Here is a 27,212-nt window from a genome sequence, read left to right on the forward strand (position 1 = left end):
ACTGTGTCATAATGCCGCATTGCTTTTATGATTCAAATCAAGGCTATTGTCTCTAAAAGTGAACGGCTCTGCACTGTGCAGCAGAACAACTGAGGCACTATGTGCCGGCTGCAGAAAATGAGTTCATTGGAGGCTTCTGGCTGAATTGAGATTGAGATGAAGTAATAATATAGGACTCAGATTCAGCACACTGGCTAAGGGGGCAACAGAGCTGCCCACAGACTGTGTGTCTGCAACCATGTAAACACAATTCACTCCCTTATCAGCAATTATTCAGCTCTAAACACACAAACAAACAAGCTTACATGGTATTGGACACAGTCCAGTCTGCTGCAGTGCTATAGAAACAGCTCAGCATGGATTTTATTTTTCATTTTCAGCATTGAAATTTGATTTCATATGATTAAAATTCAGGGGAGAGGCTTAGTTTAAATCGCTTCAGTCAAATTTTTTAACTATGAAGAACAAATTGACATTTTCTAGGGGATTAAAAGTGCTTGTTTAGTTTCCAGATTTTTTTTCTTTTTGTGTTTTTATTTTTTTCCTTTTGTGTATTGTGTGCCAAGGCATTGCGACTGCACGCATGAATGTTTACGTGCGCGTGCGCGTGTTGATGCACTAGAGAGAGAGAGAGAGAGAGAGAGAGAGAGAGAGAGAGAGAGAGAGAGAGAGGAGGGGGAAGATGAGGAGGAGGCGGAGTGAGACCAGACGTTGGAAATCAGAAAAGAAGCAAAAGTTTTTCAAAGTTTCAGGAGGTGAGAGGAGAATCACAGCACCCGTGGCCGTGCTACGGAGGATATTACGGGATTGGGACGACGCTTCGCTTCCCGGCTGACTTACCGAAACATTTTGGAGGCTTACTTTTTTTTCTTGTAAATCAAACAGAGGATGTATTTCTAATAAAAGCGCTCTTCGAAACTTTGGAAAGTTTTCCACAGAAATGGAAGGGAATATGCAATGGATTATTTTGTTCTTTTTATTGTGCATGCATATTGGTGAAGGTGAGTAAAACTCTTTAATTAGCAGCACTCATTGTCTAAATCCACAGGTACCCTGGGCATGTTAGGGCAGCTGCCCGGGGGCCCCCATTATAGGATACATCCATTATTCTTTATCTAACTGATTTAAAAAAATATATTAATTATTATTAATTAATATAGTTTAGGGACTATTTATAAAATCTGTGCGTTTCATTAACATTTAATTTACTTAATTATGCTTTTCCTTTAATCACTTGAAATAAACAGAATTGCAAAAGGGAATAGCATGGGGATTGTTCATGCCAAAATCTTTTTAATTGCACTCTAACGGATCTTAAAGCCTTAAAGAAAAGTACTTTTTTTCTGTAGTAAATCAAGGCATTAGTCTATTATCCATGCTGCGCCTCTAAACCCTAATTGTACAGGAGGTGGGTTTAACAGGCCATTTAAATAGATTTTATAGCTCTAAGTAATGCCTGTTAAATATGAATAATTATATGTTTAAAGAACTCAAACTTTTATTGTTAGTTTGTAGTGCTGTCAAGTAACAGTAAAGTTTTATGTGTTTTGAAGAAATGTCTCAATTTGAAATCATATGTGATCTGAATCTTTGGCTCCATCATTTTTTTCTTTGATGAAAGAAAAAAAACATCTGTGTTTTTCTTTTTATTAGATTTAGCTTGGAAAGAGGTTTTATTGAAAGCTGAGCTGGATGGAATGAAGTTTTATTAGTTTGGTGTCTTTTTTTTTAATAACAAATTTCCTGAAATTCCACAGGGTTCCGCTGTGTGGATAAATACAAGCCCTGTGAAAATGGAGGAACATGCATAGATTCCCCATCTCGATGCATGTAAGTAACATATAACACAGACACCATCACATAATAGATGATAAGCCCCCAAAATTGCAGGTTGTGATTGTGTGAGAATGGAGTCAGTTTTTGTCAGGCAGTTTAAAAACCTACTAATTTTGTTTTATTCTGTTTTTTGTTTTTTTCTGTCTTTATGGTCCAAATAATCTATTAGGATTTACTAATTAGCATCAAGATTCATCTTTTGCACCTGTTAAAAGGGCTTAGGGGAAAAAACAAATTACAAGTTCTTTTTTTCTCCTCCCTCCCAGTTTTTCTTGGATGATGGTGTTTTTATTGTCTGCTATTATAATGAGTTTGCTTGAAAGCTTTTTGAACTTTTTGTTGAATTGTCTTCGTTTCCCGCTCCATGCTCTGGTGAGCTCTTGGATCTCCTGACAATGATAAGGCTTTTGTTTTTTCAGATGGGGAGGGTGGGGGTGTTTGTGAGCCTCTTACAATAGTTAAGTGAAATAGCCTACAGTGTTTTGCCAGGGGGTCATTGGCCCTTCTTTTTTGCTCCTTAGTTTAGGAAGTATTGAATGTTTCAGATGGAGATACAGTGGTAGAAAATAATTCCTGGGTCTCCCTGCTGCTTCCCTCCATCAATGAATGTATTTTTTGGTTAGTATTTACTTGTTTATCCAGTAAGAGGGGTCATAGTTGCTCAAAGCCATGTATTTTATTGCAGTCTATAGTTTTGACAAGTTTTTATCTTGCCTATAGTAGTCATTCAATACTGGCCAATGTATAACCTGGCTGCATGTGAACAACTAACCACTACCCTCATTTTATCAATCATTACCCATAGCTGAGAGAATTTAGTATAATTTAGTTGCTGTGCAATTTTATCTTAACAGATTTTTTTCTTGAGTACATTCACAAATGTCAACTCATTGAATGATTAACACTCAAAGTGATTGTGCTGTGTTAAAGAGTGAAATTTAGGGCAAAGAATTTCTAATGGAGCGAGACATTAAATATCGGACTCTAGAAAACTCCCGTAGCTGTGCAGAGCAGTGGAGCAGAGCATGGACACATGAGATTGGTCAGACCAGTCCTATGAGTGGGGGAGACACCCCACCCCTTCCCATGGGAGCCTACTGTAAGGGGAGATGCAGATCAACAGAAAAGATCCTTTCTTCCCCCAGATACCTGACTGTAACCTGGCACTGCAGCACAGGGTGAAGGGATGGAAGAAGAAAGGCCACAGCAAAAACTAGAGCAATCTGAAGTTAAATGAAAACATAAAGCAGATTCAGCCTTCAGCTTTTTGCAAACAATAGAATATCAACAGATACAAGTATACAACTACAACAGAACTTCACACATTACTGCAGGTGCCATTGTTGTTGTCTCAGACACATCCACCGTTTAGATGCCAACAAATACTTTAATAAGATAATTATCTTTGTGTAAAATGATTTTCTTTCAGTTACCCTGTTTTTTGTTGTTGTTGTTTTGTTTTTTTTGTTTTTTTTGTTTTGTCCTTTCCAATCCCATGTTATAGTGTTTTTCAGTGAAAGCCAATGTGGATATAATATGATGACCCTTTATACTGTTTTAAACTACAGAAAGGTCTGCAGATCAAAACAGACTGATAGTTTGGAGTGTCCACCTAAGGTCAAATTAGCTGAGAAATAATCTTAAACCAATGTTCTTCTGTTTGTATGTAAGTATGTATGTAAGTAAACTTCATAGCTCAACTTACAAACACTGAAATAAAAGATAGTAAGACTTACTTTGCTGACAAATGCATAACCCCCCACCCCGACCCCACGTTTCCTCATTATTCGATCCTTCAGTATCTTATATTGTTGAACTTGACAGTGAAAGGCTAGTGGTGTCATGTGTGGCCTTCAAGGTGAGCGGTCAGAAAGTCGGACTGAAGAGCCATTGGCCCTCAACTCTACTGGGAAGGCTGTTTAAAGAGGGCCACTGTGGCATTGCAGAAGGAGTAATAATTAGGCAGATCGAGAGGGTGTCATTCAGAGAGGATCCAGCTGGAGGGATTGAACTGGGGGGGTGGCTAGAGGAAGGCTGAGTGGGATGGAGGAGGTAGTGGGCGGGTGGGGCTGCATATAGGACAGCTGGTGGATGTTGTGATGGTAATCCAGTGGAGTCAGATCTTGACAAAGGGAAAGCACAGGGCCAGGTGCTACCATTGAGCAGTCAGTCGCCCCCATACTGTGAGAGACAAGCTTGTGGAGGAATGATGCTGGTAGTCTACAGACCCTGTAGCACATGTTGCCTCTCCCACAATTTCTTTCTAACTGCACGTTGGACCACAAAGTACTTCTCATCTCCTGGCTTTGGGCGCAGAATCAGATCACAGCTTTCCTCACAAATCTACAAAACTGACTTAAAATCCATTTCTTCCAGCTCTGACCCATAGATACCACTGACCTCTTGATTTTACAAATTTTTTTACCCTTGGCGTCAGAAGCAGAGACAGCAAATAATTAGTCAGTGCTTTGTCACGGCCCCATAGCAACTCCCACCCACTTAAAGCACGATACAAGAGGACTTTTGATTTTGATAAGGAACAGACTGGCTAGACAATTTTAAGTGCTGTTTCTCTTTTAAAACATCTAAAACTTTTTTTGTTCTGTATTTATCTTCCTTGAAAATAAGCATCAGAATGTAAACTTAAAGTTTACATTGAAGAGTATAAATGTAACAATAAAAAGCCTTATTTTTTCTAACAATACAGTTAAAAGGCATTTTTCATCAATCAATAGAATTAAACTAACATGCCAGGACTTGTATTTAGAAAAAGTCTATAGCAACGAGACAGATTATATTGTTAGCTTAGTTCACGGCACCTCAGGGCTAGTGTTTTCTTTGCCATCTTTATGGTGGATTAGAAAGGAATGCTTAGTGAGGAAGATTCCTCCTCTCCCTCTGGTGCTTTCAGGTTATTGTCTCTATCTCCCCCTCCTTTTACCCTGTTTGCCCCTTCAGGAATGCCTTTAACAATACCGGTAGCCTGGGCTCTTTGAAAATTAGATGTTTTGGTATAAGTTGTTTGATTTGCAATTAGTTACTTGGCAATTTTGTAAAGAAATTCAATGTTCCCACCGCTAATAGAGCCCTGGTAGGCAGATGGATCCATTGTAATGCCATTACCCAAGAAAAATGATTTATTGCAGACTGAAAAGATTGAAATGGCATCATCCTTCAGATGAGTTCTGTCCCAGCCTCTTAACATGTCTTCTCTCTGAGTTGTGTTTGAAGATGGGGAGCTTTGGTTCCCAGGCCCTGTCAAGGAAGTGGTGCCTTCTGACCTCCCTGCGACACACATCCTGTCTTATCTCAGAACCCTAAGCAGCTTACTCAGTGAACTAAGTTCTTTTTTATTTAATTTTGCTCGGTTTCATCTCTTCCTTTTTCTTACGTTGTAGCAAGACACTGTAGGTCTGTCCGCATCCTCTTTTATGATAGAGGTAATAAGAAAACATGATTAATCCTACATCTGCTGAAAGTAATACTTATTACGCTAATTCTATTTTCCATTACGTTGTACTTGTTTGAGAAGACCCAGTGACGATCTATGTAATATTCCCAATTGTGTCAATATGTGGGACTTCTTGCCTATATAGGAATAAGCCTACATAGGAAGTCTGATCCACTAGGTCTTTGTTCTTTTCTGAAATAAAAACAATTCTTTAAAGAAACTCAGACAGCTTTGATTAGAATTAGTCTATTTATCCAGTCTTCCCCTCCCTTAAGGGAGAGGTCCACCTCTTAATGTTTCAGGAAAAAGGCATTCAGTGTTAAACAAGCAGAGGTTCTACTAACAGTTCTAATTTTTGGAGCTGCACAGTGAAGAAAACCCTTACTATTCTGCTCTAATCTGTTCCATTTTTATAAAACTTGTCTCCCTTTATTGACACGCACATACACACATCACCAGAACTTCTTTGGGTGACAGCTCTTGAGATAGTAAACATTCTCTGGCTGATTTCTTTAGCTTATCATTAAGAACCTTTGCCAGTGCCCCATAACCAAACTTCATGTCTTTCAAGACTATAAGCATGTGAGAGGCTGTGCTGGCCTCAGTCAATCAGCAGGACCGTTTCTGTCAACAGGTTTAAGACTGGAGTGTGGCTTATCAGATGTTGTTGTGTCTCTATTTATTCCTCTTTGAATGTGTAGAAGGTTTTCTTGTAAAGTGAGAAAAAAATAAGAGCTTTAATACATATACATTTGTATTTGAGTTGTTATGGTAAAACTAATATAATTTTAAAAGGCTTTAATGCAGGCATGGGGTCCTCCAAGTTTCAAAGTAGAACAAAAATCTGTTTTGGTTTAGGTGGGTGGGGTTGCGTAGATGATTCCAGTGGAGAACGCTTGAAAGGACCTCAACTCTAGGATTCATGCAATGTGGTTATGGGCAAATACATTGCTATTTGAAAAATGTGATGATGGACTCTTCCAAATTGACTTTGGCTTCACATTTTTAAAGATGGTGCAGTAAGGTAATGAAATTGCAACCATGTGTTGGATCTTTACATAGCAGTTGTGTTGAGCACTCAACAGTACAGTGTTTTACTTTACTTTGATGGATAAATCCTTAGTGTTCGCCAAACTTTCTGGCATCTGCTTAGAATTTTTTAACCCTCATACATGTTGAGTGGTCTATAAGGATACAAAAAGAAGGAAAAGTTCTTGTAGCCACATGTGCTACACTCGTATTCTTTGGATTAATTAGAGTCTCTCTAGGGATCACTTCAGTGTGCATGTAAACACAAGTGTTTAAACAAATATAGTTATCTTTTCTGTAAAACACAAACAGACGGGCTTTTGGATATGACTGCTTTATTATAATACAAAACTGTCTCAGATATTCTGCAGAGGGGCTACCTGCATATAGCCATGGACCACTCCTCTTAACAGCTCCAACTGTCCTTATAAAACCCTGCCTCTCATCACCCCCTTTTTTTAATTCTGGCCCTGTCTCACCATGGGTTACTGTTGCCAGGCTACGGCTGAGGCCTTTAAAGACTAGCTGTTTGGGTCACTGCACCCCCCTTGCACAGCGACGGCCCCCAACACTTTTATACAAAGGGTTTCTGACTACTTTGGGTCTTTTATTTGGGCCACAAAACATTCCCAACCCCCAATCTGGATCTATGCTGAAGAAGAGAGAGTTAAGCTGAGAGGAGGCAAGCAGAGGAGACTGCTGGAGGGAGGGGGTAGCCATGGGTTCTTGTTGGCAGTGTGGTGTCAGTATGGACTCTTATAAAGGAGAGCAGCCAGTTCCTGCTTGCTTGTGGAAAGAATGGTGGGAAAGAAGGCTGCTTTGGGAAAATGAGACAGACTGCCGCTTCTTTCTAGCACTTGTAGAATGATTTACAAAACATTCATCACTTCCACTCATCCAGTGGACAACTTGAAACATTGCTCTAAGTCAAAACATAGTTTTGTTGCTTCTTTTTCACCTTTATACATTTTACCTTGTGGAGCATGACTGTGTGTATGAAGCATGTAGAAGATTACTGCCTCTTTGTTCACAGGTGAGCCACCCTCTGACCTCTTGGAGAACAGCTACTATTGTTTGAAAGAGGATGAGCTCAGGTTGCTCTGCTCAAGTGAACCAGAAAGCAGGAAAATTAGCATTGTATTACACATACAGAGGTGATAGAAGTCACTCACATAAACCAAAGCCTTATGGATGGATGGTGTCTATGTTTGAAAAACAAAAAACAAATTGAAGAATTGCTGCAAACATGTTGCCAGACTAGATAACAATGTCTCATCCTTTTTTAAAATCTTTCTTCTTCCATAATTTTCTCAGAGGGTCATCTCTTTTAAGCATTCGTGTTCCTCAGGGGCCGAGCCTTGTAAGTTTCCTCCTCTTTGTGTTTGAGTGTGTATTGCGTGTTGCATGTTTTTACCGTGTTGCAGTGCAATTTTATTTGTGAGTCTTAAAAATGTCAATATTCTAGAACAGCCATTGCATGTAAATGTGAAGAAAGACCATATTTCCTGCGTTTGCAGCTATGTGTATGAGTTAATGCTCTAGTCCCATGGGCAAAATAGCCCAGTTGTTTTGGCTTAACGTTAGGCCAGAGATGTAAATATCAGACACCCAGAGGTGCTCTGACAGATATGGACAGATGGCAGGATTGCAGCTGGCAAGAGCAATCATATTCCTTGACACGGAGAGATTACCCATCCTGGCCATCACCACGCTGCACTTAGTGACCCCCATCTGCTGTATTTGCTTCCTCAAAGGTCAGATGTTGGCAAGTCGAAAGTATGACTAAATGGCCTGTTGCACAATAGCAGTCCTGCACCTGTTGCAAAGATCTGGTTCAAAAATGTAGAAAGACAAAAGCTTCGATCCAGGGCTGCTGTTTTCATTACCATGGAATCCACAAGGTTAAGGGGGCTTGAATGGCGTATTTGTTATAGCGGTATAAACATAAATGAGAGGGAAGTAGCATGTCTTACATTCTGGGCTCTGATAACACTGTTGTGTTATGGGAGTACCGTGTTGGCATTGAATCAGGTCTAGACAAAAGAATGTGTGTTTTGGCTGCATCTTTAAGGGAGGACAAATAATTTATCGGGCGTGACTGCTGTCTTTATTTTTGTAGACCCACACACACAAATTCATGCAATCATGTCACCTAGAGTAGACACAAATACATACCGATGCACTTCATTCTCACAGTACAGAGATTTTCCTTTAACCCACCTAACCTAATATTTTCAAGTTTATCAGTGTGCATTGACATTCTGAGTTCTTCTGGGGTCAGTTGTTGAGTTTTTGTGCCCAGAGGTCCTTCATGGTTATTTAAGACTGGGAACAACAAATTGATCATTTTTAAGCTGCATTGTTTTAATTTTATGTACATCCAACTAGAGGCCATCCAATAAAGTTTTTTTTAAAGACTGATGCTAATTCCAATAATTTTGACATTAGTCTAACCAATCCTCAAAAAAGGCTGCCACTTTTTGAGGCCAGTTCTTGGAGCCGATATTGTTTTTTTTTTTCCCCCTTGTAAAAATGATGCAATGATGATAAATATTATGCAAGTACAGTTAAAACATTTAACTATAAATAACACAAAACATTAACTATGGACAGAAAAAGGATGAGCCTTAATATTGACCCAAAGTATCAGCTGGCTGATGTATTGTCTATGTCTTTATCTAACAATCTATACCGCATAAAGATTTTAGAGGAACATCACAGTCTTTATTGTTTTGGATCTTTAAGTAGCTTTCCTGTTTGGTACTTCCGAGGCTCTCTTTATGATACATTTATGCTTCATTTTTGTAAAATTCCAGATTCCAGACATAGTTAATTTGCCTTCAAATAAACCCAGCCAAGCCATGACAAATAGCCATGGGGACGAAGGGTGGGGAGAAAGAGATTGGTTGCGTATCAGGCTCACTTGTTCGTCTGTGTGGTTGCTAGGGCAACAGCAATTGTGCACTCAGAGTGAGTGCCATGTTTTCCGAACAAGGAACCAGGGATTACAGGAAATATGACATGACATTCCTGCTGGACCAGACCACTCTCTTTTCCTCTAAGTCTTTCTTACCACCAATTGCATCTTATAAAAGGCAATTTCTCCTGCCTAACAGAACCACGCCACACTCTGCAGCTTGAGTGACATTATCATCACAATGAGACAGAGGCCCTCTGACATTTGACCTCTCAGCGCGTGAGAGGAGGGAGTTGTGGAAAGGAAAGTCAAGCTGGTGTTCAGAGGGAATTCACAGGAGGGAAGAGACGCTGTGGTGTCTGTGCAGACCCTTTTTCTAAGCCAGAATACTTGTGTGCAGCTTCATTTTAACTGCCCAACTAAATATCAACGCTTTACTGCTTGCCTGGGAAGATCCTTGTTGAATGCTTTTAATTTCCAAGGCATTTGTTTATCTTAGAATAAAATCACACATTAAAATTTTCACTGCTGATTTCTTGCATAATTGATTGATTGTCGACAGTTATTTCCATTAAAGGCCATGTGCTCTTCAGAACAACTTTAAAGAATTTCAGTCTACCCACGTTAGATAACAGCATTTTACTTATTTAGTACTTACAAATTTATAGCAACATACAGAAATTAAAGGTTACTAGTTTAGTAATGCAGGTAATATGGCTGTACAATTTAAAAAATGGAGCTGTCATCACATTTGTCAGAGTGAGCAATATCACAATCCTTTATTCTGTAATATTTTGTACAATTTTGTATCTCAGGCAGAGTGCATTTGACTGCCATTAATGTTCCAATGTATTTCAGTGGAGGATTTGCTGAAATACGGAAGGTGAAAAAATAAGTTATTGTAATGGTAATTGTTAACATTGAAGCTGTTTTAAGCAATATTATGGCATTTACATCATTTTTCGATTCAATTCAACCGTAGCTCACCCTATAAAAGAGTAAAAAAAATGTTTGTTCGACAAACCGCGTCCAGTCAGAATATTATAGATGACGATAGAGTTGGGATGCAAAATATTTGCCAGATGATAGTACTGCTAAATAATGTTTTGAAGATATTGTTTAAAGTAAATAAATTTTGTTTTGCTGATCTTTTATGTCTTTACTATGATACAATGTCCACTCTAGTGTACATTGATATCAGAATCTCAGCCAATAAAAAATAACAATAGGTGTTGTCATCAAGTGAAGTTGGAGTGCTTTCAACTGGTCAAATATGGTATAGATATGCAGAGTGTGAGTGCATGGCACTCACTATTTAGAGTCCCACAGAATAATCAATGCTTGCAGTTCCTAGCAATTTAAATATTTTACTGATATTGTGATGACTGAGATTGAGTATTCATGCAGCTCTCCCATAAGATAAAGAAAATCATGCCTCCCAAATATAATGTTCCTGTTTCAGTTTTACGAAATTTACCTACTCAAGGAGCAGCTTTTCCAATTTGTCCATGCAGAGTTTGTGCAGAATAAGAATTGCCTAGCCATGTTTGGCGTGATCAAATCCTTTTTTAGGCAATAGCACGGCTATCAAAACCAATAAAATGTTTATACAAAACCTCTTTAGATGTTTGCCATTTATTAAAAGCATTTGGTCAAGTAGATGCAGATGTAATGAGGAAATTTGACAGATATAGCTCACTTACCTACAGTGTTTCAAATGGGCATCACTTGGTACTGGATATGATTCATCAATATTTATGTAGACTTTATTTAGCTTTCTAGGCTGCTGTTTCAGCGTGTGTGTGTCAGTTTGTGGGTGTTTGTTCTTTCCGTCTGGGAAAATGTAAAAGCTATAATCTGGAAAACATGACACAGTGGAGGAACACTGGATGTTGTAGAGAAAATGAATCCCTCTCTTTTGGAGTAACAGATTTATCCTAAAAAACTCACTAATACCGCCAGAAATTCTCCTTTCCATTTAAGTGTTTTATTTTGATTTAGGTGGTCATTTAGGGGTAATGTATGGCATGTTGTGTATTTGTGTAGTAAATGGAAAATTATTCCTGGACTGTGGGTCATTGCTGAGTGTGTGAAAAAAGTATTAAACCTCTCCAAGGCTTCAAAGAGGCAGAATTACCTGATCTTCAGCATATTTTAAATCAAGATTATATTTGTTTAAATTTATTTGTACAGCTGTCGCCCTGGATTCATCGGCCCTTTCTGTAAGCAACTGGATCCCTGTCATCGCTCACCATGTCTGAACGGGGCAGCTTGCAAGAGTGATGTGGTTAATGGTATCCCGCAGTACAAATGTGTGTGCCAAAGAGGGTTTAGAGGTAAGAGTCATCGTTAGAACAATTTAATATAAGAAATGTATGTTTGTTTGACTGAATCCTTTTCTATGACCCTCAGGTCAAGACTGCTCCCTAATCGATGCTTGTGCCACAAGTCCATGTGCAAATGGAGCCCGTTGTGTCAATTGGAATAACCATTACAACTGTTCCTGCCCCCCTGGTTTCCAGGGAAAGAACTGTCGCAATGACATTGACGAGTGTCGCAAACCTGGTGTTTGTCTCAATGGGGGTCTCTGTCACAACACGGTTGGGTCCTTCCGATGCCAGTGTCCGCCAGGGTACAGCGGCCGTACGTGTGAGGTGTCCACCCTGCCCTGTGCCCCGTCTCAGTGTCTCAATGGTGGCACATGTCGCCAGATAGGCGATCATTCCTATGAATGTGCTTGCCTTCCAGGTACAACATACAAAATCACTCAGGTTATATCTGTTTTGCTTTGTTTGTTTGTTTTTTCACTTTTGCAGGGTGCTAGACTTAAAAAATTCTATATACTTGTAATCTTGTTAGTAGAACTGTTGCACAGTACTTTATACCATGTCTCATGCATGCTTCCCTTCAACAAATAATAACTTCTGAAGGTAGATGGGGTAATGGGGAGTGGAAGAGGCAACATGTCTGCACTCTTCTCCACTCAACCCTTTTCAAAACAGAAGGAATTTACTTTATGAGCTTTCTGGTTTCCCACTGGGGACTTGACAGGAAATGTCTCCTGCCAGAGAGGAAGTCATTGAAACTGTGAGAGATTACAAAACAAGCAAACATGGAGGGGAGGGCAGACCTCTGAAGGAGCAAGGCATTACTCCTGTAGCTGCCATTGTGTGGGAAAAATCCAATTTTAATGTAAACATTCATTCACCTTCTGAACTCTTTTATTACCAACAATTTCTTTTACCTTCTCTTCTGTGGGAAATTTAACTTTCGGCCAATAGTAGAATTGCTCAGTATATTTATAACCTGACACACAATACTAGATAAACTCTTAGCTGCAGTGTTTGGCCATGTCTGTGCCCTAATTTGGTTCTGTGCATTCTGTTTTAGGCTTTGAGGGACACAACTGTGAGAATAATGTGGACGACTGTCCAGGTCACAAGTGTATGAACGGAGGGAAATGTGTGGACGGCGTGAATACATACAACTGCCAGTGCCCACCAGAATGGACAGGTACATCTTTATGAGATAATACACTTAAAAAGTATTGTTTACAAACTATGAAGATATTTGAACTAATGTGTTACTTTTCCTCTGTAGGACAATATTGTGCTGAAGATGTCAATGAGTGTCTCATGCAACCCAATGCATGCCACAATGGAGGCACTTGCTTCAACACTATAGGTGGTCATACCTGTGTCTGTGTCAATGGTTGGACTGGAGATGACTGTAGTGAGAACATTGATGACTGTGCAATAGCTGTTTGTTTCAATGGTGCCACATGCCATGACCGTGTGGCATCCTTTTTCTGCGAGTGTCCAGTTGGGAAGACAGGTATGCTGCGCTACAGAATTTTGTACCTGCTTTTGTTGTAATAGTGGGAGCTGAATAAATCAACAACTTGTCTAATTTTGCTGTTTGCAAAGGACTGCTTTGTCATCTGGATGATGCATGTGTGAGTAACCCTTGCAACGAGGGGGCCGTGTGTGACACCAACCCCCTTAATGGCCGTGCCATTTGCACCTGTCCTGCTGGCTTTGTCGGCGGTGCCTGCAACCAGGACATGGATGAATGTTCTATTGGTAAGTGCTGCTAAATCTTTTTTATTGTTTGTTCGTTTTTCAAGCTTTAGCTTTGTGGTTGCACAAAATGTGTTTAAGTTACTGATCCTCAGCCTTCTGATAACAGGTGCAAACCCATGTGAGCATTTTGGAAAATGTGTAAACACTGAGGGATCTTTCCAGTGTCAGTGTGGTCGCGGCTATGCTGGCCCACGTTGTGAAATCGACATCAATGAATGCCTTTCCATGCCCTGTCAGAATGATGCCACCTGTTTGGACCGCATTGGAGAGTTCACATGCATTTGCATGCCAGGTAGAATAATAAACTTTATGTTTATTGAGATGTTATTTGTATACTGCCCTTTATTGATATACTAACTTTTTCTTTGTTTACCCACAGCCGTCATTTTTGCTAACTCTTTTATTTTGTCATTATTTATTTTGATAAAACTTACCAGTTTTAGAAATCTGACCAAAAATATTTTTGATTGACAATTAGTATATGTCAATTTAGTGGAACAATGTTGTTAAACTTGACCTTAAACATCATCTGTAGTTCTGCCATATAAGGTTCAACCATAGACTGCTATGTAACACAGTTCCTTGGAAAGACATCAAGGTTTCAGTTGCTTCTCTGCTCTATGTACCATACTCTAATCCCATTGGGAATGAGTTTGTATGAAGTTTTCATTTGTACCCCAAAACACAGTCAAGATTACACTCACAGTCCTACATGTATGTCCTGGGGTCTTTGGTGCTATACAAATTAGAGTTGGGAGTTTGGTCTATAGGACTGGATGTGAGAGAGGGCAAACAGTTAGGGGGAGGAGTGTGCTGTGAATACTAATGAGAGGTAGAGTGGTGGGAATGGAGTGGAACAATAGGGCCCCTCTGTGCTCCACTTTGCGCCCCTCATAGACACGGTGAGGGAAAGAGGCTTTTTCCCAGAGCCCACCCCCTACCCCCACCTTCATTTCCAGAGACAGGACCTTCCTCATCACCGTTCTCATCGTCAGCCTGGCAAAGCTCATGTGGAGCTTCTGATTATTTCTGATTCCACGCTAGCCTCTCCCCAGGGGCAACACTTTCACTGGCATTCTGTTTCATCTCAAAGGAGTTGCCCTCCATAGTTAGCCAACATAAAATCTATAACATGTATCTGACATTGAACCACAGAGGGGGCTTTTTTATAGCTAGTAGGGTGTGATGATTCATGGTTAGTGAAGTGGCACCAAACAGAATGGTTGCGAGATATTTTGCTTTATCTTATGATTCAAGAGACGTGTAATAAAGATTCCCCAAAAAGGTTTCTCTGAGATCGTACCTCAAGTTCAAATCAGGAAGCATCCGTTACTTTCTTACTAAGACCTACTTTTACGTTTGTGCGGAATTTGTGGCAATAATAAGTAATACAGTTGAACTTTCTTTCAGGCTACATGGGGACTTTCTGTGAAATTGATATTGATGACTGTGAGAGCAACCCATGTGTAAATGATGGCATCTGTCGGGACATGGTCAATGGCTTCACATGCACCTGCCAGCCAGGTAGGATTTGCTCAAATGCTTTGAGTTGCTTCTCTTTAGGTTTGTGTAGGTTTTTTTTTTCTTTTTTCTAATTCAGATTAAAGCAAATAGTGAAACTGGAATATATGTAAAAACAAATTACCAATCGGCTATACACTACTGTCTGCTGGTATACACAGCCACGACTCATATAAAAAGGCTGGTTCTAAAGACTGCCGATCCTCCTGCCTGAACAAAGGGACTATTGTGACCCCTGCTTCCCTCCTCTGTGGAATTTGGAAGGGACAGCTCTCCCTCATCCTGCCCTGGTAGTGCTGCTAAGGGGGGACAGCAGTTCTGCTAATGAGATTCTTTTCCAGGTCCACAATTTACATCTGGGACAGACGTCCCCCCCCCTTTCACCCCCTATCTAGCTATTGAGACAGTGGAGCTGAAGCAAGAAGTAAAGGAGGAGGTTTTGGGGTCCCAAAACGAAAAAAAAAAAAAACAACAATCCCACTGTCTCCTCTAAACACCCCTTTAGTAACTCATGCACCAAAACACAGAAACCATTTTGACACTGTTAATCTATGGGACAACGGTGTTACCAATGCACCAATTCACTTATTAATTGCCAATGTGCTCAAAGATTTCAAGCTTGTCCAGTTCTCTAAAAGAAGACCCTTTAATTGTTACATGTTGTATTCTTGTTATTGTTCTTCTTATTATTCTTGTTGTTCTTCTTCTTCTGATTATTACATTATTTCAATAGTGTCATTGTTGTTATCATTATATTTATATTATCTTTATCATTATTATTAAATGTGTATTGTTCCTGTAATCATATTAAAATAATAGCTCAATGGATAGATCATTGAAACTATATTGATTTGACTGTTATTTTAGAACTGTCCTTAACCAAAAATAAGCATTTAAACCTCCCTTAGCCAGACATGACCAATTTAACTACAGGCCTCTATCAACTGCCCTCTAACCTATGCATGGACCCTTTCACTGGACCGTCTGTCTGACCCTTAACCTTTGTGTTTGCATGTCCCAGGGTTTACTGGCACCATGTGTCAAATTGACATAGATGAGTGTGCTAGCACTCCCTGCCAGAATGGAGCAAAATGCTATGACCGGCCTAATGGGTTTGAGTGCCGATGCGCTGAAGGTAAGCACTTTTATACCTAATATTTGTCAGTAGATAGGTGTTAGCGCTACACAAACCACTGTCTTGGCAGACGGTGGAGCAGATGATCCTTAACCAGTTATTTGGTGTTTAATAAGCATTCATTGTTTGCGGGGTGAATTATCTCTTTGGGTGTCTGCTGGCCAAGTGGCCCCTAATCCCCATTTTTCCCTCATTGGCTGTCAGCATCATGGGGTCACAGTGGACTAGCAGTTTCTAAGAAAAGAGACTTGGTCATCACCCCGACATCTGTTCATTCCTTAGAATCCCTTACACCTTATGTTGCATTTTAACATTAAACCCTTTGCAATTGGTCATATCTATGGTTTAAGACACAAAACTATAACGCAGTACAGTAACAAATATATTTAGTCAGAAAATTTGTCTGTGTAAGCTGACTGACTATGTCTGGATATTAAATATGTTTGTTTGTACCTATGCCAATGAAGGAGCCTGCTTCATTGTTTCAATGGCCAGCTGCTTGGTATTCTCTGTGTTTGTGGGCCCCTTCTGTTGAGTGAAGTGGCTCTGTTTGACATGGTGCTGTCTATTGTTCTCTGGACCACCGAGAACAAAGCCAGAGGGACTGAGAGGCCCTTTTTTTATTGCTTTGGTCAACTTAACATTTTACTCCATACACATTTACAAACCAACAGTTGGGTGGTGTGAAAACAAAAAACATGGTAAATTGTACACCATAGCAGTGAGATAACAAGATTCAGGCTTTAAAAAGTAAAAAGAAAGAGAAATAAATAAATAAATATGAAAAATTTCTACGAACTGGTTGATAAATGTTAAAGGAGGAGGGAAAAAAAGACAACAATGGTAATTATTGACATTCAGAACTAATGATTTTTTGTGTATGCATCTTTCCCGTTTAGGTTATGAAGGGAGACTCTGTGAGAGTAATATCAACAACTGTCAACCTGACCCCTGCCACCATGGTACCTGCATTGATGGCATTGCTAGCTACACGTGTAATTGTGATCCTGGATACACAGGCTATCGCTGTGAGAACCAGCTTAATGAGTGCCACAGCAATCCTTGTCAGAATGGGGGCAAGTGTGTGGACAGGGTCAATAAGTACATCTGTCAGTGCCAGCATGGAACTTCAGGTAGAGCAAACGACTTTATAAACAAACAATCTATTCGACAAGTTCTACGAATGTTCTAATACATACATTATTGCTTTGTTTAAATATTGATTTCTCTCATAGAATAATGTAAAACCCCTTTCTACTTCCAGGTACCAACTGCGAGATAAACTTTGATGATTGTGCCAGCAACCCATGTGATTATGGGATCTGCAAAGATGGAATCAACCGTTATGACTGTGTTTGCAAACCTGGCTTTACAGGTAAGTCTGTCGCGACCTAAAGCCACACATTTCATTAAAAAAAAAAGCTTGAAAAATGATTTTATACTGGAGATACTAACTGTGTCTGATGTCTCTAAATCCAGGTCCTAAATGTGATGTGGAGATTGATGAGTGTGCATCTAGCCCCTGTAGAAATGGGGGAACGTGTGTTGATGAAGAAAATGGATTTCACTGCCAGTGTCCTGAAGGCTTTAAGCCCCCTTACTGTTACTCCCAGGTGGATGAGTGTGGCAGCAGCCCATGTGTCCACGGCTCCTGTAGAGAGGACATAAATGGGTATGAACAGTTTGCCACACTTTACTTTTTAAGCGCTTACAACAGAGTTGTTTTGGGACGTCTGGGGGTGTGTTTAGGTAATCTGAATGGTCTGAACGTGAAAATGCTTATGAAGTCAGCAAGAAAAGCCACCTTTAAAAAAAACAAAAACCAATAGGCATTTATTTTGAAAAATCTGATTACCAGTCACAGTTATGGTACTAGAGCTACAAATTTACAATCAAATGTGTGAATCATTAGACCTAAAAAATATAATAATGTTAATATTTAAAGCTGAATAAACAAGATTCATGGAAAAGACAAAAAACAGGCTCGCAAAATTTTTATATAAATTTGGTATTTGAAAAATGTATCTTTCACTTGGCTTTTTATATATGTTAATCCTTTTATTATGAAAAGTAATTTATCAGTAAGTTCCCCATTCTCTTAGCTCTCTCTTTATAAACTTGTATCATAGCCTTTCTGATTGTATGACTGTGCTTTCAGATACCGTTGTGACTGTGAACCTGGTTGGGTTGGAAAGAACTGTGACTTAGACAGAAATGACTGTTTACCAAGTCCTTGTCAAAATGCTGGAACATGCATTGATCAGCTCAATGGATTTACCTGCAAGTGTCGTCAAGGGTTCAAAGGTGAGAGCCAAGCAAGCCTAAAACAAACTATCCAGTTGTGATTGACTGGCTCCCCCTAGTGGTTAAAAAAAATATGCAGATACATCTAGCACAAGAAGTTCTATACCCTGTTACTATTTTGTCGATTCTGTTTACAGGTAATCTCTGCCAGGTTAACATCAATGAATGTGCTTCCAGTCCATGCCTGAATAAGGGAACTTGTGTGGATGGTGTCGCAAGTTTCACATGTCTGTGTGAGCTTCCCTATAGCGGACCTACTTGTGCTGAGGTCCTCACACCTTGCTTCCCTAACCCCTGTGCCAATCATGCAGTGTGCACCCACACCCCAGACTACCTGGGTTATCAGTGCAACTGTCAACCAGGCTGGCAAGGTAAGAAAACCCATTTCAATGACATCGCTTCTTACAATTTACCAAGATATAATCTGTGTGTAGTATTTGAGGAAAATCTAATTGCATTGATTCTTTGCATCTACAGGCCAGTTGTGTAACATAGATGTCAATGAATGCATGTCAAACCCCTGCAAAAACCGTGGGACCTGCACTAACACGCTTGGAGGCTTTGTGTGTTCCTGTAGAGCAGGATTTACTGGGCTCACTTGTGAGACAGATATCAATGACTGTATTCCCAGTAAGTGACATTATAAACATACAGTGTAGATTTAATATCATTCGGCAACTGTCTGTCACATTACTGGTGCATTTACTCCATTTAACTAAATAAAATTTCTTCTGTTCCCCTTTTAGACCCATGTTTAAATGGAGGTTCCTGTACAGATGATGTGAACTCCTTCCATTGTAGTTGCTTGCCAGGCTTCACAGGGCCCCGATGTGCTGTAGAGATCAATGAATGTCAAAGTTCCCCCTGTAAAAATGGAGGAACTTGTACAGACTATGTTAACTCTTACACATGCACCTGCCCACCTGGCTTCACTGGCATCTACTGTGAAACCAACATCCCTGATTGTACTGAAAGGTAAGTGTGTGCTTAAAATAACAATGTTATATTTCTTTCTAATAAAAGCAATACACTGAACTCATATTTTTTTTTTATCTCTATAGCTCTTGCTTCAATGGAGGGACCTGCACAGACAAAATCAATGGTTATACATGCACTTGTCGCTCTGGCTTCACTGGCTCCCACTGCCAGTATGAAGTGAATGAGTGTGACTCTCAGCCCTGCCTAAATGGAGGCATCTGTCAAGATGCCTTAGAGTCTTTTCGCTGCTCCTGCCCTAAGGGATTTACAGGCAACAGGTGTCAGGTACAAGAACCTAAATACAGTTGAAATGTAGTGTTAGAACCTTGAGTTGTAAGATGCATTTGCTTGGCTCAATATTCAGATTTTTAAAAGTCCCTGTTTTCTGTCTCTTGGCTTACCAGACACCAGTTGACTGGTGCCGACGCTCGTCTCTGTGCCAGAATGGAGGACGCTGTCGTCAAAAAGATTCGTCTTTTATCTGTGATTGTCCTAGTGGTTGGTCTGGGCGATACTGCGATGTCCCAAGAGTCTCCTGTGAAAGAGCAGCTCGCCAGCGGGGTATTTTACCTTTCTATATTTCTGATGTCCCAGAGTCTGCGTGATGCAGTCAACTAATATTTTTACCTTTATAATTTTCAATAGGAATCCAAACAGATGAGCTCTGCCACCACGGTGGTCACTGTGTTAACACTGGGAACACACACTTTTGTAAATGCCCTGCTGACTACACTGGGAGCTATTGTGAAATTCAAGTCGACCAATGTGAAGACAAACCTTGTCTCAATGGTGCCACCTGCAGGTCATATGTCGGCGGGTACCAGTGCGATGTAAGTCAGATTCTTCTTCAACTCTTCCACTAATACATTTTTCTACGTTAGGATTTAACTAAGATAATTTTTGTTGAGAATTTAGATTTGATTTCTGCTTTGTATTTCCTCACATTTAAAGATCACGTGCTTGTCATGTCATTACAGTGCATGCCGGGCTATACTGGACAGAACTGTGAGATAGAAATCAATGAGTGCCAGTCCCATCCTTGCCAGAATGGAGGCACTTGTATTGATCTAGTAGGACATTATATCTGCTCCTGTCCCCCCGGCACACTGGGTATGCAAGCACAAATGCCACAGAAACCTATGCTTAATACAAAAAAAAATATTTTTAATGTTGAATAGAAAACACCTTTATTGAATAATGAATGTGTGACACTCTTCTGTTTTGAAGGTGTTCTGTGTGAGATTAATGAGGACGACTGTGCTCCACCGCTGAGGTTGCGCGGTGCTCCCCCAAAGTGCCTCAACAACGGAACCTGTGTGGACAGAGTTGGTGGTTATCGCTGTAATTGTCCTCCTGGTTTCACAGGAGACAGATGTGAAGGAGACATAAATGAGTGTCTCTCAAACCCCTGTAGTCCCAGCAACAGTCTTGACTGCATCCAGTTACCCAATGACTACCTGTGCGTCTGCAAGCCTGGATTCACAGGTTAGATAACCGTCCCTTCCAATGCATTCTATTTGTGTAGGATAAAACGTAACCAATAATGGACTGTTTTTAGGTCGCAGGTGTCAAAACAGGTTCGGTGTGTGTGAATCTCAGCCTTGTCACAACGGGGGTGCCTGTTCTGTAACCAGCAGCTCTCCTCTGGGATACACCTGTACATGTCAACTTGTAAGTTTCTTTTTCTTTTAAATTTTCAGATCTCATTTTCTTCTAATGCTATTTGCTAATACCAGGATGAAATGTAAAGGTTGTAATCATATTTTACTTGAAATTTTTTTCTGTCTAGGGTTATACTGGCCCAAATTGTGAGAGGAGCATGTCCTGTCGTGAGCTGTCCTGCTACAACGGCGGAAGCTGTGCTCTTACCACAAGGGGGGCGCGCTGCACATGCTTACCAGGCTTTGGTGGGCCACAGTGTCAGCATCACAGTAATGATGGGTGTTCCTCTAAGCCATGTCGGAATGGAGGCCTCTGTACTGAAGAGACCAGTTTCCCATTTTTCCACTGCCAGTGTCCAAGTGGATTTATGGGGAAACGTTGTGAGCAAAGCACTAAATCTGAGCTTCCTGCTCTCTCCTGTCCAAGAGCAGACTGCCAAGGCAAAGCCAATGATGGTGTTTGTGACAAGGAATGTAACACACTCCCTTGTCGTTGGGATGGTGGCGACTGTTCCCTGGCAATGAATCCCTGGGCTCATTGCACAGATCCTCGCTGTTGGCGTGCCTTTAACAATAGCCAATGTGATGAATTCTGTAACAACGCTGAATGTCTGTATGACAACTTCGACTGCAGAAGCAAAGAGAAAGTCTGCAAGTGAGTTTTAACTGATTGAGTTGATCACTTTCACTTTTACCTAATATGGAATACTTAAGCTGAGTCATGTGTTTGTTTTTTCTCCAGTCCAATATATGCCAACTACTGCTATGACCATTATGCTGACGGTCGGTGCGATCAGGGTTGCAACACAGAGGAGTGTGGTTGGGATGGCTTAGACTGTGCACAGAAGGTTCCAGAAGATCTTGCCGATGGTGTTTTGGTTTTGGTTGTCCTGCTTCCTCCGGACAAGCTTCTCCGCACCGGGAAAACATTTTTGCAGAAATTGAGTGCCATCCTGCACACTTCAGTACGCTTCAGGTTGGACCAAAACGGAGATGCAATGATCCGTCCCTACACCCGTCGAGAGGCACGCCTTAAGAGAGAACTCGAACATCAACATGAAGTTGTTGGGTTAGTAAAACATAGTGTTAATATCAGAGCTAAATCTTGAGAATTTTCTATACACAAGACACCTTATTTTATGTCTCTTTGCAGGTCCATAGTCTATCTGGAGATAGACAACCGTTTGTGTTCTCAGGATGTAGAGGACTGTTTCCCTTCAGCAGACAGCGCAGCAGAGTATTTGGGCGCCCTATCAGTGACAGATATGCTGGATTTCCCTTATCCCCTTCGAGAAGTTCGAGGTAAATGGGAACTTTAAGTCAGTATAAAAATAAGGGGTTACCCTCATGAGAAGTATATATGAAAATCCAAGCTTTCCTGTTCCACAACAGGGGAAAAGATTCCTGTACCACCAACTTGGGACAAGTTGATGCCTGCATGGGCAGGACTAGCGGCTATTATCGTTTTGGTCATCATTATTATCGGCATGTTAATAACTCGTCGAAAGCGTGAACACAGCACCCTCTGGTTCCCTGAAGGCTTCTTTCTCAAGAAGGAACCAAGCAGTAACAAAAACCGCAGGGAACCTGTGGGTCAGGATGCTCTTGGATTAAAGTAAGTTATTTTTTACTAGAGCTTACACTATTTTTTAGTTTGCTTTTAATGCAATAAGCTTTGCTTGATCCCAGAGGAATTATTTTTAAATATTTGTGGTTTGCCTTTGATTTATGCTTAAAATATTTTTGATTTATATTCAGACACATGCCAAAAACTGTTGAGGAATCTCTCCTTGGAGATCACAGTGATCCATGGATGGACTCAGATTGCCCAGAGGCAAAACGGCTTAAGGTTTGTAACACAGGTTCCCAACAGTATCAAGATCTTTTACATCACTTCAAGTTGACACCAGAATTTATACTACCAAATGTCTCTATGAATCCAGGTTGAGGAGCCAAGTGTGCTCTCAGACAGTGAAGATGCAGTTGACTGTAGACAGTGGACACAGCACCATCTTGCAGCTGCAGACATTCGTGTACCGCCCACTATGGCCCTCACACCACCTCAAGGAGAATTTGAAAGTGACTGCATGGATGTTAATGTTCGAGGCCCAGGTTGGAATAGAACTTGCTTTTTAGAGCACATGCTGTATTTTTTTAAATACACAGTACAGTTTCCTCACACATTGTGTCTTGAACTAAACTAATTAGGTCTCATTTTGACTTGTTCACATCCCAGATGGTTTCACACCTCTGATGCTGGCATCATTTTGTGGAGGCGGCCTAGAACCTGAGGTGACAGAAGAGGAGGAAAGTGAAGAGTGTTCTGCCAACATTATCTCAGACTTAATCTACCAGGGTGCATCACTGGCTGCACAAACAGACCGCACCGGTGAGACAGCACTCCACTTGGCTGCTCGCTATGCACGCGCCGATGCTGCTAAGCGTCTGCTGGATGCCGGGGCAGACGCTAATGCTCAAGACAACACAGGGCGCACACCACTTCATGCTGCTGTGGCTGCAGATGCGCAGGGCGTCTTTCAGGTAAGCAGTTGAAAACATTGTATTCAGCTGTAGTAAGGTCTAAAACTTTTTCTCAAACTGAATGCACCAGTATAAACAATGGTTCTTTCCACTTATCTAGATTCTGATCAGAAATCGAGCCACTGATCTGGACTCCCGTATGTACGATGGCTCTACTGCACTGATCCTGGCTGCACGGCTGGCAGTGGAGGGGATGGTTGAGGAGCTTATTACTTGTCATGCAGATGTAAATGCAGTTGATGAACTGGGTAAGTGCACAATCTTCAAATTTTTTGCATAAAATATATTTTATCACAAAAATATTTGGCCTAATGGTTTATGTCTCTCTAGGTAAATCTGCTCTGCACTGGGCTGCAGCTGTCAACAATGTTGATGCAACTATTGCTCTGCTGAAAAATGGAGCCAACAAAGATATGCAAGATCTTAAGGTAGTTTTTGACAAAACATGCTGCAAATGTTTGTATTTGACAACATTATTAATTCAAAGTGCTTGTTGTCTGTTTCTGCAGGAGGAGACCCCTCTGTTCCTTGCCGCCCGCGAAGGCAGCTGTGAGGCTGTCAAGGTGTTGCTCGCTCACTTTGCCAACAGGGAAATCACAGATCACATGGACAGATTGCCCAGAGACATTGCTCTTGAGCGTATGCATCACGACATTGTACAGCTTCTTGATGAATACAACACAGTAAGGAGTCCACAGAGCCATGGAGCAGCTGGTCACCAACTCACAGGGGGACACACTCTGTCCCCACTCATGTGTCCTCCAAGCGCCTTCCTCCCCAGTCTGAAGAACACCCCGCAGGGAAAGAAGAATCGCCGACCTGGGGCCAAAGGTTCTGGCCTGGGAGGCCAGCATGCTGCAAGTCTGAAGGAGTCTGTAAAGGCTCGCAACAAGAAGCTGACCCTGGACATGCAGAGTGCTTTATTAGATAGCTCCGTTACTCTGTCCCCGGTGGACTCTCTGGACTCACCCCACGGGGGAGCTAGCAATGCTGGCTACATTACCAATCCGACGTCACCTGTGGCCATGCAGTCACCAGCTCTTTTCCATTCCTCAATGTCTGTCCCAAACACTCCAATGGTACACAGTAGCATGTTGGAAGGAGGGGGCCCGTTTGCAGTATCGCTTGCCCAAATTAATGACATTGGAGCTGGAGGAATGTCATTGCAGGGTCGTGTCTCTATGGCTTCAGATGTCAACCATAGCTATGTGCTGAGCTCTGGCCAGCTTGGGGTCAATATGGGCATGGTCAGTCCTGTCAGTGTGCCATTCGATTGGCACAGCCATATGCCTCCATCCTCTCAGTGCAGTCAGCAGGTTGTGAATATCGTGCAGAGTAGCCAAGCAGGTATGCATGTCCAGAGCCCTGCCATGCAGCAGCAGAACATGCTGATGCACCAACAGCAGCTCTACCGCAGTCCAATGCTGCAGCCCACACCTGTTACCTCCACACCCACCATCAGCCCAGTAAAGCTGCCTTCCATTGCAGAACAACAGCAGCTTATTAATCACAACATCACCAACCAGCCAAGCATGGCTCCCATGGGCACCTCAACTCCACCAACACCACAGACCTCGCAGCCTCCACCATCATTCTTCCAGCAGCAACAGCAGCAGCTGCCCCAGCAGTCCTCTCAGCCTCCTCCTCAGCCCACCCAAGGAGCAGCGCCACCAGCCCAGCCAGCTCAGGCCCTTTCCTCCCAGCCAAGTGGCAGCGCTGCAGGAAATGAGGATTATCCAACCCCTCCTTCCCAACACAGCTATTCATCCACGTTAGATGCAACACCCAAGCATTTCCACAATTTGCCCAGTGAACACCCGTATCTCACCCCTTCTCCAGAGTCTCCAGAGCACTGGTCCAGTCCTTCTCCCCACTGTGTCTCTGATTGGTCCGATTCCACACCAAGTCCAGCCGTTGCTGTCCCTAACCAGACCCAAATTACTCAAATCCCAGAGGCCAATGGCAAGATGCAGGTGTTTGCATGAAGATCATTTGGACATGACCTGAAAAGGGACCTGGGTTACAAAGAGTTTTTAGACTGACTTTTGGGTCTGTCTGTGTTTTATCTGTCAGCATGTTTCCAAGATTTTCTTTGGATTTGTGCAGACAATGTGTATAAGAGGACCGTCTGCTGCTGAACACGGCAGAGAAAAAATAAGTAAAGGGAAATGTGTGTTGTCTGAAAAAACTGCAGACAATTTAATGAAGTAATTCTGTCACAGATGGACTATTTTTTATTATAAAAAAAATATATGAAGAAAACCAAGCCTTTAATTATAAAGACTTGGGAAAACTCTCCGGAAAACTAACAAACATTTAAAAAGTAGAACAGAGAAAAGTGAAATGTTGAAGGGAATTTGTTTATTTTTATTTATTGTTTTTATCTATCTGAACTGCCCTTTAGTTTTAATTCTGTTCTAGCCTCTTATATAAACTGCCATCATAATGGTTCTAGCAACTACTTTCCATAAATTGCTCTGCAGTAGTTATGTTCAAGTTATGGTAAATATTTACTTTCTATATGAGTGTTGTGAACAAGAATGTAGATAAGTGTCTTTAAAGCACTTCAACTGACCAGCCTTAAAGGGCAAGTCTTTGTCAAATACAACATTTGGCATCATTGGATATTTATAATATAAAGGGCATTTAATCGCTGTGAATTTTACATATAATCTTTAAAAAGAAAATCTGAGAAAATATTAAGTGTGATGCATCTATTTTATATAACTATTCACTGATGCTAGAGTATTTGCTGACAGTTTTACTGCCGAATTTATTACTTTTAGTTTTTAAGTGTTTGTTTTTATTTATGTTTCACAAAAAAAAAAAGTTTGGCCTTTAAAAATCAGCTTTTCACTGCCCTTACATTATATTTTTTTATTGTTTTATACTCTTGTTTGTGGAAAAGCATAATTACCTTTTTCTTTGTTAAACATCACTTCAGATGTATTAAGCTATGCTTATATCCGCTGCTATTTTTTTATCACTCTTCCCTGCAAACATTCCTCCATTGTTCTTGTCTTGTCTTTTTAGAATGGCTGCCTTAAAATGACACCGAACTAGACAAAACACCCGTTGAAATGGCTGACCCGGTAACCTAAATTGGACTGTTGCAGCTGAGATCTGAGAAATTGGGAGTGGTGATTTGTGTGAGGGTGGGGCTTCTGGACTGTGACTGCTGATGCCTTGTCACTCCTCAGGGAGGCATTATTATGGCATGCAGAGGAATGATCCCCTTGCATCTACAGTAGATACCACATCCAGGGCCCATGAAGTTGTGTGGTAGTACAATATGAATGACAGTGGGAATAAAACACTACTATGTAGTGTTTTTGTCTTTGCATAGTTCTAAGAGGAAACTCAGAGTCACTTAGTTAACACTTGTATTATGTCTGAACGAGTATTTTGTTTTTATGTAACCTGGGCATGTAGAATGTGGGGGGGCACCTTCCTATAACATACTATGTTCATTTCAGACTTCTTTAATGATAGCATTCTCAAACAAACATGTTTTCCTTTTCATTTCATGCTTATGAGCAGAGAAGAATTAGCCCACCACTTCTAGTTATCAGTTTACAGTAACATTGCCTAAAAACTGCCTTTAGTTGAATTATCCACCGAGTTTATCTGGGTTTTCTTTTGTTGCCTTGTTCATTATGGGACCGGGTTCTGTTCCCTCAGACCTGGGAAAGAGTGGCCCAGTTTGAATCGCATTTGGAGGTGAAAAGGTTTATTTTTCTTTGCTCTAATTTGTTTT

The 27,212-nt window shown here is 41.0% G+C and overlaps 1 protein-coding gene across 1 annotated transcript; it reads left to right on the forward strand.

Moving 5' to 3' along the window:
* The first annotated feature begins 735 nt into the window (after positions 1 to 735).
* On the forward strand, positions 736 to 26,284 carry LOC107083079 (neurogenic locus notch homolog protein 2-like). The gene is made up of 33 exons (XM_015372037.1): positions 736 to 1,001; positions 1,758 to 1,830; positions 11,427 to 11,569; positions 11,646 to 11,981; positions 12,624 to 12,746; positions 12,834 to 13,067; positions 13,160 to 13,315; positions 13,422 to 13,607; positions 14,726 to 14,839; positions 15,858 to 15,971; positions 16,871 to 17,104; positions 17,236 to 17,346; positions 17,451 to 17,643; positions 18,130 to 18,275; positions 18,413 to 18,646; positions 18,753 to 18,905; positions 19,022 to 19,250; positions 19,337 to 19,538; positions 19,658 to 19,814; positions 19,899 to 20,083; positions 20,231 to 20,363; positions 20,481 to 20,738; positions 20,812 to 20,924; positions 21,043 to 21,569; positions 21,657 to 21,983; positions 22,068 to 22,216; positions 22,307 to 22,529; positions 22,673 to 22,763; positions 22,858 to 23,026; positions 23,151 to 23,455; positions 23,556 to 23,703; positions 23,786 to 23,883; positions 23,965 to 26,284. The coding sequence occupies exons 1-33, from the start codon at positions 941 to 943 to the stop codon at positions 25,438 to 25,440; spliced, it is 7,401 nt and encodes a 2,466-aa protein (XP_015227523.1). The 5' UTR covers positions 736 to 940; the 3' UTR covers positions 25,441 to 26,284.
* Positions 26,285 to 27,212: the final 928 nt, after the last annotated feature.

Source organism: Cyprinodon variegatus, unplaced genomic scaffold (assembly GCF_000732505.1).
Source record: "Cyprinodon variegatus isolate N-32 unplaced genomic scaffold, C_variegatus-1.0 Scaffold68, whole genome shotgun sequence".
Lineage (NCBI taxonomy): Eukaryota > Metazoa > Chordata > Actinopteri > Cyprinodontiformes > Cyprinodontidae > Cyprinodon > Cyprinodon variegatus.